Source organism: Musa acuminata, unplaced genomic scaffold, assembly GCF_036884655.1.
Source record: "Musa acuminata AAA Group cultivar baxijiao unplaced genomic scaffold, Cavendish_Baxijiao_AAA HiC_scaffold_214, whole genome shotgun sequence".
Classification (NCBI taxonomy): domain Eukaryota; kingdom Viridiplantae; phylum Streptophyta; class Magnoliopsida; order Zingiberales; family Musaceae; genus Musa; species Musa acuminata.
In genome coordinates this window covers 1-11,229 of record NW_027020484.1, presented here as the reverse complement: position 1 = coordinate 11,229, position 11,229 = coordinate 1, and the positions used below count along the sequence as shown (strand labels likewise).

At 42.7% G+C, this 11,229-nt stretch overlaps 1 protein-coding gene across 3 annotated transcripts; it reads right to left on the bottom strand.

Annotated features, from left to right (window-relative positions):
* Positions 1-1,104: 1,104 nt before the first annotated feature.
* LOC135657029 (probable protein phosphatase 2C 47) lies at positions 1,105-4,169 on the bottom strand. 3 transcript variants are annotated; one of them, XM_065175910.1, is made up of 4 exons: positions 3,656-4,169; positions 2,386-2,577; positions 2,058-2,293; positions 1,105-1,950 (listed from the first exon to the last, which is right to left on the bottom strand). In XM_065175910.1, the coding sequence occupies exons 1-4, from the start codon at positions 3,815-3,817 to the stop codon at positions 1,353-1,355; spliced, it is 1,188 nt and encodes a 395-aa protein (XP_065031982.1). In that variant the 5' UTR covers positions 3,818-4,169; the 3' UTR covers positions 1,105-1,352. The 3 variants fall into 3 exon arrangements, with proteins under 3 accessions (XP_065031982.1, XP_065031984.1, XP_065031983.1); XM_065175912.1 differs by having other exon boundaries at positions 2,386-2,515; positions 3,656-3,817; XM_065175911.1 differs by lacking the exon at positions 2,386-2,577 and having other exon boundaries at positions 3,656-4,168.
* Between the last annotated feature and the right edge of the window lie 7,060 nt (positions 4,170-11,229).

Genomic DNA, 11,229 nt, shown 5'->3' with positions numbered 1-11,229 from the left:
TCTCATAATGATGATTTTTTCATATCCCATCATGAAGTGTCTCCTAATGATGATGTGATTGAATCTATCGTAATGATGATGGGATATAATCTATCAAATTTGACCATGAAGTATCTTATATTGACCATGTGACCAAATCCAATCATGAATTATTCATTAATGAGGATAAGGCCAAATGTGGCCATGAAGCATTTTCTAATAATAATGTGATTGAATATAGCATGAAGCATGTACTAATAACAACCTGATTGAATCTGACTATGAAACGTCGCCTAATGATCACGTGATTAAGCCATGAAGTGTTCCCTAATAACAAGACAATTGAATTTGATTACAAAGTATCCCCTAATGACAATATAATCGAATCTAGCTAGGGGTGCCCTCAAACCAAAATGCAAATAAATTTGGCCACAAAGTTCCGTCCAATAATTATGCGATCGAAATTGGTCTTAAATCAAATACTCAACAATATGAAGTCAACACATAATGTGACACTTTAAACAATGGTTTGGTGGTTGTTTGTTAAACCCTCGTATTAAAGGTTGAAGGTTCAAAATATATATATATACATGCGTCTGGATCCATCATTAATTGGTTTGTCAAATTTTAATTTTCTGTGAAGAGTTTTTGATGCATCGAAGTGGTATGATTATGACCCTACTTATATCCATACTGTAGAGTGTTAATTTGTGGTTTGTTGTAGTACATTCCCCTTTCATATCGTTCCTTCTTCTTATCAGCTGTTCTACAATCTTTTCCGACCTGAAAAACTTGATATAAAGGTTGAGTTTGTGTTCATATTATTTATTATTGTTATAGAATTATTGAATTAACTCAATATCATTGCACCCACAAATCACTGACACTAAAGTTCATGTTTGCATCAGAGGAAAAATCTATTGCTGGATGGTTTTGAATTGATATATACATCAAAGACAGACAAGGTCTGTTAGTTGATTAAACGACCACCTGCCTTCTTTCTTTTCCAACAGTCAAACAAGGCGGCTGCCATGTTTCTCATCCTTCTCCCGTCGTCTGTCACCCGCCACATTACCCACTTTGCACTGTATCCATAATTTGCAAGCAAGTCGAAACTTGTGACCATGTCAAAGTATCTCAGAATATGGACCTATAATTGCTGATATATCAAGTTTAAAATCACTTCTAAACAATTATTTACATGCCGTGCCTCCATCACCCCGGCCACAGAAACAATGAAACAAAGACGACCTACAAAACTGTTTAGCTGCTGTTTGTACCCCCTCGAGCAGCCAAAATTAGGATGATAACTTACTATAAATTTTCAGCATCGTCACCAAATTTATGTACATCGAAGCCACGTTCTACTACAGTCAATTGCTACCACCATTATCCAGCAAGCTCCTCAGATTACAGAGGGCCTCCACCGACAAGCTTTTGCAACACCTCGTCCTGGGCTGCTGCTGCTGCTGCCCCGGCTCATGGCATGGTGAAGCAGAGGACCCACCATATTCATCCGAAAAGCAGACCACGATCACTGTGAGATTATCAACTGTGTTGAGCCTTAGTGCCTCCATGACGAGCTCCCTCGCACACCACTCAGGGTCGTCATGCCGCCTGAGGCCCCTGCGCACTACACCAACCGCATGTTGGCTTGACATGACATCCCATATTCCATCACAACCGATTATTAGAAACTCATCGTCCTCAGTCAGCATTGCCTGCCTGAATTCTGGCTCTGCAATGAGTGGTGAGGGAGAACCTCGCGGCATTTTCAAGTCCCAGTCTCCCAAAGCTCGTGTGACGGACAGGATGCCATTGAGGTACCCATCATCAACAAAACCCCCCGACTGTTCAACTCTTTGCCGCTCAGCTGCATTGATGGGCCTATGATCTTGCGACATATCAACTGCTTCACCTTTCCTGCATAAGACTGCTCGACAGTCACCTGCATTGGCTACCAGGAGAATCCTGCACCCAGTAGGGAAGACAGATCAGCAAAGGATTAACACAGCTCTAAAACTGATACATGGAAACAAAAACACAAAAGGAAGACGAAGAAAAACAAAGTAACAAACCTTCCAAACACCATAGCTGTGAGAGCTGTAGTCCCTGAAGAACTGCTAACAGTGGAGTCCTCAGCCAAAGCAAGATCAGCAAGAAGGAATGCTTCCCGAACAGAGTTCTCTACAGATTCTACAAAATTGTTATCAGCTTCTGATGCCCGAGGAAAATTAGCATCTTTGAACAAAAACCTAGTTGCATGCTTCTTAGTGTAAGCAGCAGCATCTGGACCTCCATGGCCATCAAACACCTGCAGAAAAATAGGAAACCCCATCATTACCAACTTTTAGTTAGGAACTAATGCAAAGCCGGTTCCACATCAGAGGTAGATCAATTTCTTACCCCATAGAAGGCGCTAGGCATAGGGCACCTAAGCAGAGAGCCTAGATGTGATGAGAGATTGTCAATACGAATATGCTCATCTTCCATGTATCTCCGGTGCCCAATGTCAGCAAAACTACCAGACCGGATGCTGGGAACAAACAGAAGTGGCTTTACAGAAATATCCAAAATGGCATCTGACTTTCTAAATTCCTACATGCACAGAAAACAAGACAAATAATGCAGGGAGATAGAAACCAAAGTACCGAGATAATAAAACACAGTACCAGATACCAAAACACAAGCAACCAACCTAATAGGGGCAAACATGTTCAGGAGACAAAGACATATATCAGAGTCCAAATCAGGGTAATGGTACAACAAATGAAATGAGCTAAATAGTTCGGGAAAGATGATACATACAAACAACCAGGGATGCTCAACAACTCTTGAGATGACAGCATGACTTATTTAATTTAACAGGCATAATGATACACGTTAACCCTTCCTGCTTCTGTGCCTTTCAATGCACGATTATCATTTCCAAATCAGAAGTTAATCTTTCACTGTGTGCAGGGAAAAAAAATTCTATATTCTTTATTCGGAAAATAACTCTTTAAAGCAACATAACCTAACCAGAAGCTAATATCAATCGATTTTATGTCAATTTGGTCATAACGTAAGCTGAGAGAGCATAGAAACATATCTTTACGAGTCCATCACCAGGCTACCTAATAAATTACTGCAGCTAAACAAATGGATCTGAAAGCTTAACAAGCGGAAACTAAGTGCTAAAATAGATTAGCCAAGTAAAGATTTCTACAAATAAACCCAAGAAGAACTTTTTGAACAGAAACAGAAAAAATGGAGCATAATGAATTTTCTATTACCGAACTAAACGAAGAGTATTTGAGAGATAATCAATTACAAACACATGATTTTGGTTGCACCGATATCACTAGGGAAGGCGAATAATTTTTTTAGCAAAATACATGACAATCTAAAGCATACACCAAACATATCAAGATCTACGGTTATAGACCTAATCATTAAAAGCAAGAACTAATTTTAGCAAAATAAATGGCGAGATCTATGGGATATTCCAGAGTTTCCTAACAAAATAAAAAATCTATGGTTCCAGCCCCTAAATCTTTCAAATGATATGAGGAATCGAGAACAAGACCGAAGAATAAAGATAGAATCATAAAGAATAAAAAATAGTTTGGAAAAAGCAAAGAAAAAGGGCCAAGAAAGAGAAATAAATGGTGAAAGAAGAAGAGTCTAAACCAACCAGCTCAGAAACGGTAACATCAACCGTGACCGCGGCAGCCTCGGGTCCCAGCTCTGCTACCGCCGCTGCCGCTGCGGAGATATCGACGATCTCGTCAATCTCCATAGCGACGCGGCACTGCACGTCGAGGCTCTGGTGGATAACCTCCGCTTCTGCCACCATCTCGAATCCAAAAGAACCCCCACTTCCCCGGTGCCAATCGAATCCCCTCGACAAGGAGCGACCAAAAATCTCCTAAAAATCCGACCTTCAAGTAATCTAGCTCGAAGAACAGCAGCTGAATTCGGTTTCCTCTTCCTCTTAGGGTTTCTGATTTCCTTCTCAATTTGGGCTTCTTTCGATCTTTTTGCTGCTCCGATTTAATTTCGCGTTATCCAAGCAGTCGAACTCCCTTCCGAGCGTTATTTATCTGACGCCCTCGGGCGACCGGCGGCGACCGTGCGGTGCGAGAACAGCTACGGGCACGTGCGGGTTTAGAGCGCTTCTCCTCGTCCGAGACGGACACGTAGCGACCTGCCCAACTGGCAGCCGCGTTGGGTGTCGGAAGCGTCGGAAACGCGCTCATCTCGGTCAAATACTCCGCGGTGGGAGACGGCCGTTGGATTTCGTCGATACGTCTGTCAACGAGGACCACGTGGAATCGTTGCCGTTGGATCGAGAGGAAGCTGTTGATAAACCGGGATCCGTATGGACCTAATCGGTATTAAGCATAGAATCAGGGATAGTTTCGGGATAACAGATGGGTGGAGCGCGTTTACACGCGCACTGACGTCTTCGAGGTCCTGCGTGAGAAGATTCTTTGGCCCCACGCTGACGAAAACGCCCTTGTCATCAGAGTTTATATCCTTGTTATTCTCGTTAACAAAAAGAAATATTTGTGCTGCATGTTAAATTATAATTAGTTTGGCAGTGAGCAAACAACAAAAGGGGAGCAGTTTATGATGCCTTGTCTCCAGCCTTTGTTTTGGGGATAGATTTCTTGCATTGACCGTTGTGGATGGAACTCGGATGAACTGGAATTGCTTCCCAAGCAACACGTATTGTGGTTTGGCCACTCGGCAAAGGCCATGATGATTAAAGACAAAGGGGTGGTGCCTTCATGAACAAGGTGTAGGCCTTTTGCTGTCGAAAGCAAAACCCAAGAAGAGGAAGAAGACGAAGCAGCAGCAGCAGCCACGAGAGGTAGTCACAAGGTGCGTGCGATGGTTGAACGTGACATTTGAACGGGTTGGAAAAGCCAGATGTTCCTGTCGATGGCTGAGTTGGTCAATCAGCCACCGTTAGAATCAATAAACAACGAAGGATAGTGTTCTGGCCATAATGACATTATGCTAATTAATCCATTCTAATGCTTCTAGATTTAATATTATGATGAGGTAGGTATATGACGACTAGTATTGTTGATCTTTCGAATTGTTACTGGGTTTGGGAAGTGCTTACTTATTGGTGTGGATTAGTAAAGGAGGACAGTATCGTTACATTCCTTACCATTGAATCTTCGGACACAATTTGCAAACAAATTTATTAGTATAATAAATTTGAAATATAGTGCAAACAAGATCCAGAAATACTATATTTGAAATAGTGCTTGACTCATGCTTGTAGTAGATATTTAAATAAAAAATTTCTTAAATATGATTTGATATTTGAGCTTTGAGCTTAAATGAAATGTGTCCACTAATGGTAATATGATTTGAGTTTGTAATTGTCTTAAGTCAAAATTAGACTTGATTAAGGCTTAATAAATCTACCAATATATCAGGCTGAGATTTGATGAGTTAAGGTTCAATCATTCGTATGAAGGGAGAGGATGGAGCTAACTAGTTTCTTTTACTCGAGTGCTGACGTCTCGCGCTCAATGAGGACCAAGGAAAAAAATTAGAGGCAAGGTTCTGGTCGTTTGTTCATCTTAAACGGTAATATAGTATCCGGAGAGACCTACAAAATAAAGAAATATGTAGAGTTCTATAACGACTCTACTTCGATATTAAAGTTCAAAGATAACCGATGAGGGGGTGGGTTATAACACCATGAGCTATGGGAGTTGAGAATAAAAAAAAAGAAAATGCAATCTACGTTGCTCTTGCATGTGTTTGTGTCCGTTAGAGTAGAAATGATTATGTCAATTTGTATCGTGGCATAAGGAGGGGTGTAATAACGAAGTAGAGCAGTGAGCAAGTAAAATGATTTTAGCAAAGGTCAAAGGTAAACAGCAAAGTAAAAGACAGTAAATCGATTTTATAATGGTTCGATCATCGTGACCTACATCCAATCCCGATTTCTCCTCCGTTAAAGCTATCGACATCCACTATAAGTCTTCCTTCAATGGGTGAAGACCAATTACCCTCTTATAATACTTTCTCCTTTTCACAGATTTAGGAAAAAATATTTACAAGTTATAATAGTTCCCTCACACATCTCACTTAGGACTAACTCTATGCACTAGGAGGAGGGTGCTAGTCATAGGTGCCCAGCAAGCCAATCACGTGATTGATGGCACGTGTGACTTGATATAGAATCTTTTTGCTTATTATATTTTGGCATATATCACTTTATAACTATTGCATATATGCATAAATATATTGTGATGTCCTTGTATTTGTGCAATGGGAATCGGATCGTAATGCGATCACGATAATGAGATCGATTCACCTTTAAACACAGATCCTAAATAATCTCGGTCATAGGTTACTCGAGAGGGACATCGTGATAACAGGACAGACTGGTGTGCTGTATACCCATCCATATGATGGATGCAGTTGGTCTCATAGCTGCTCGTGTAGGGACACTAGGGATACAGTACAAGTGCTCATTGGAGAATGAGTTTACTGATTGATCCGCTTACGGAATGCTGGATGGTTGATGATGCCTTATTGTCAGACAGCAATTCCGTAGTCGTAGTGGTATATCTGGTCCTTAGACTTGAGACACCAAGGATGTCATGTATGAGTGTTCCACTCTTTGATACCAGACTTATAGGTTTGGCTGTCCCAGATCTAGTACAACTGGTCATTGGGAGTGGTAGTCGACCTTATGAGGGCTATTAAGTGTCGATAGAGGATCATCCACTCTCAGCATCATGAGAAGAATATCCCATATGTTCTTGCTCAAACAAATCCCTAGCCAGGGTCATTCGTGTTGAGAGAGAAAGAGTTCTCCGGGAGAATCCGATTAGAGCGAGACTCGACTAGAAACCGTATGGGTCTGACAGCACCATGCTCGATATACGGTCTCTGGGATATTAGATGGATGAGGGACTATAAGTATACGGTAACTGAGGACAGACATGTTCAATGGATTGGATTCCCTTGTATCGTCTAGGGACTACGGCGTAGTGGCTTAGTACGTCCGTAGTTGATGAGTCGAGTGAATTATTACAGAGATAATAATTCACTAAGTCAGAAGGAGTTCTAGCAGGTATGACTCATGGCCAGCTCGATATTGGGCCTAGAGGGTCACACACATATGGAAGGCATTGCGATGAGTAGAGGTTCGGATATGAGATATCCGACGGAGCTCTTGTCTTATTGGATATCCAATAAGCCCCTGAATTATTGGATCCCATGGACGAGATCCAATAAGAACCCATGAGAGATTATTGGATAGAGATCCACTAATCTAAAAGGCTTGGGTTATTGGATGCAGATCCAATACCCACTAGGGGAGGATCCATTAGGTTTTGAGAGGGGACCTCTATAAATATGAGGGATTCAGAGCCTCATAGGCTAAAGCCTTTGCTTGCCTCTTTCATCCTCTCCTAAGGATCTGTAAGGAAACAGGGATATACGATCTCCCTAGGTAACACAATCTACTCTATACATAGTTTTTTAGTTTCGCAGATTTTGCGCACCAATCTTCGCACGACGACGAACATCTCTTTGGGAATCGAGGATTTTGTTTTCTTGTTCTTCCGTTGCGCATGTGATGTCGCCCCCATGATTTTCTCAACAGTGGTATCACAGCCAGGTTGTTCGTGCAAGATTGGTTTTGAACTGCGTGTGTTGTGTTTTGAAGAAACTTTTGACGTCAAAATCTCACCTGCTAGGGCAGCACCGCCTGCGGGCGCCACCCCGCGGGCAGAACCGCCCGCGGAGGCGGCGGCCCCCGCGGGGGCGCCCACCTGCAAGGGCAGCGCCACCAGCGGGCGTGCCGTCTGCAAGCGAGGGCAGGGCCCCACCCTCCGCCGCACAAACTGCCGCCGGTAGGGTGGCGGCAGCGGCGGCAGCAACAGCAAAGAGGGAGAGGGGCTTCGGGTTTTTGGGCAAAAAGATAGTTTTACCCTTGTGAATTTGAGAAATTTGAGTTTATGTCATTTGTCTAAATTATAAAAATATCCCTAGGAATTAAGAAATTCGCTATGTGTCCCTGATTTCATAAAATACTAATTAATTAAAAAGTTTAGTTGATTATTATTTTTATTATTATCTAGTAGTCATACATGATGATGATTATTTATACATGTGATGTATGATGTGTGGACGGATGATCATGGATCATGTGTTGTGTGTACTTGTGATTATTATTATTGGGGTCTACGAGCCTCCATTATATTTCTCGTTTATTGTCGGGTCTGCGTGCCTATGATTAAGTTGTAATCACATGAGGAGGCGCAGAGAGAGCGTGGATGCGATAGCGGGACCCACGAGACGGACGATTGCGATGTATGAAGTGTTGGGAAATCTTGGGGCGACATCATATACGCAGCGGAAGAACAAGAAAACAAAATCCCCGATTCCCAAAAAGATGTTCATCGTCGTGTGAAGATTGGTGCGCAAAGTCCGCGAAACTTAAAACTGCATATAGAGTATATTGTATTACCTAGGGAGATCGTATATCCCTGTTTCCTTGCAGATCCTTAGGAGAGGGCGAAGGAGGTCAATCGTCCTCCTCTCTAGCGGTGATCCACACAGCAGGGTTGCAACGACACTCCTCAAAACTCCAGGCCTGCTTTGAGGTGGAGAGGGAGAGGAGAATAAGAAAGGCAAGCAAAGGCTCTAGCCTATGAGGCTCTGAATCCCTCCTATTTATAGAGGTCCCCTATCAAACCTTAATGGGTCATCCCCTAGTGGGTATTGGATCTGCATCCAATAAGACTAGGGCTCCGTCGGATATCTCATATCCAAACCTCTACTCATCGCAATGCCTACCATATGTGTGTGACCCTCTAGGCCCAATATCGAGCTGGCCGTGAGTCATACCTGTCAGAACTCCTTCTAACTCAGTGAATTATTATCTCTGTAATAATTCACTCGACTCATCGACTACGGACGTACTAGGCCACTACGCCGTAGTCCCCAGACGATACAGGGGAATCCAATCCATTGGACCTGTCTGTCCTTAATTACCGTGTACCTATAGTCCCTCATCCATCTAATATCCCAGAGACCGTATATCGAGCATGGTGCTGTCAGACCCATACGATTTCTACTCGAGTCTCGCTCTAATCGGATTCTCCCGGAGAACTCTTTCTCTCTCAACCCGAATGACCCTAGCTAGGGATTTGTTTGGGCAAGAACACATGAGATATTCCTCTCATGACGCCGAGAGTGGATGATCCTCTATCGACACTCAATAGCCCTCGTAAGGTCGACTACCACTCCCAATGACCAGTTGTACTAGATCTGGGACAGCCAAACCTATAAGTCTGGTATCAAAGAGTGGAGCACTCATACAGGACATCCTTGGTTTCTCAAGTCTAAGGACCAGATATACCACTAGGACTAGGGAATCGCTGTTTGACAATAAGGCATCATCAACCATCCAGCATTCTGTAAGCGGATCAATCAGTGAACTCATTATCCAATGAGCACCTGTACTGTATCCCTTGTGTCCCTACACGAGCAGCTATGAGACCAGCTGCATCCATCATATGGACGGGTATACAGCACACCAGTCTATCCAGTTATCACAATGTCCCTCTCTAGTAACCTATGACACCGGGATTATTTAGGATATATGTTTAAAGGTGAATCGATCTCATTATCGTGATCTCATCACGATCTGATTCCCATTGCACAAATCCAAGGGCATCACAATATATATATGCACATAAGCAATAGTTATAAAGTGATATACGCCAAAATATAACAAGCAAAAAGATCTTGTATCAAGTCACACGTGCCATCACTCACGTGATTGGCTTGCTGGGCACCTATGACTAGCAATCTCCCACTTGACCTAAAGTCAATCACTTATGTGTCTAATCCCCTCAGACCCCTGTGACGCTCAAAGACAATTTGAGACAACGACTTTGTTAGTGGATCTACAATGTTATCTTCGGATGAAACTCTTTCCACTACTACATCTCCTCGGGTTACGATCTCTCTGATAAGCTGGAACCTCCTCAGAACACTTCTGATAAGACCCGGGTTCCCTTATTTGAGTAATCGCCCCATAGTTGTCGCAATATAAGGAAGTCGACTTCTTGCTATCCGAAACGACTCCCAAATCTGTAATGAACTTCTTCAACCATACTCCCTCCTTTGCTGCATCTGATGCAGCAATGTACTCCGCCTCTGTGGTCGAGTCAGCAGTAGTATCTTGCTTGGAACTCTTCCAGCACACTGCTCCTCCATTCAAGGTGTACACATACCCTGAATTCGACTTGCTATCATCGACATCAGACTAAAAACTTGAGTCAGTGTAGCCTTCAACCTTAAGGCTATTACCTCCATATACTAGTAAAAGATCCTTAGTCCTTCTCAAGTACTTAAGGATACACTTTACTGCTTTCCAATGCTCCAAGCCTGGATCCGCTTGATACCTGCTCTTGACACTCAAAGCATGCGCTATATCAGGCCTAGTACATAGCATGGCATACATGATAGATCCTATTGCTGAGGCATAAGGTATTATATTCATGTTCGCCCTTTCTTCTATAGTCTTTGGGGACATACTCGTAGAAAGCGATATCCCATGTCTCATCGGTATGAGACATCTCTTGGAATTTTCCATGCCAAACCTTTTGACAATGGTTTCTATGTACTTGGACTAGGACAAGCCAAGCATCCTCTTGCATCTATCTCTATAGATTCTAATCCCCAAGATATAGGATGCTTCCCCTAAGTCCTTCATGGAGAAGTGTCTAGATAACCAAGCTTTTACTGTGGATAGCATTCCTACGTCATTCCCAATGATGAGGATGTCATCCACATATAACACCAAAAAAGATAATAGCACTCCCACTTACCTTCCTGTATACACAAGGCTCATCTTGATTCTTAACGAAGTCATAAGATCTGATTGCCTCATCAAATCTTATGTTCCAACTTCGGGAAGCTTGCTTTAGTCCATAAATGGATCTAAGCAACCTACACACCTTATCTGGGCAGTTCTTGGACACGAATCCCTCAGGGTGCATCACATACATCTCCTCCTCGAGGTTCCCATTGAGGAATGCAGTTTTTACATCCATCTGCCAGATCTCATAATCATAGTGTGCTGCAATAGCTAATAGAATTCTGATGGATTTTAGCATTGCTACGGGTGAGAAGGTTTCGTCGTAGTCAACACCTTGCCTTTGACTATACCCCTTAGCCACTAGCCTTGCTTTATAGGTCTCTACCTTTCCATCT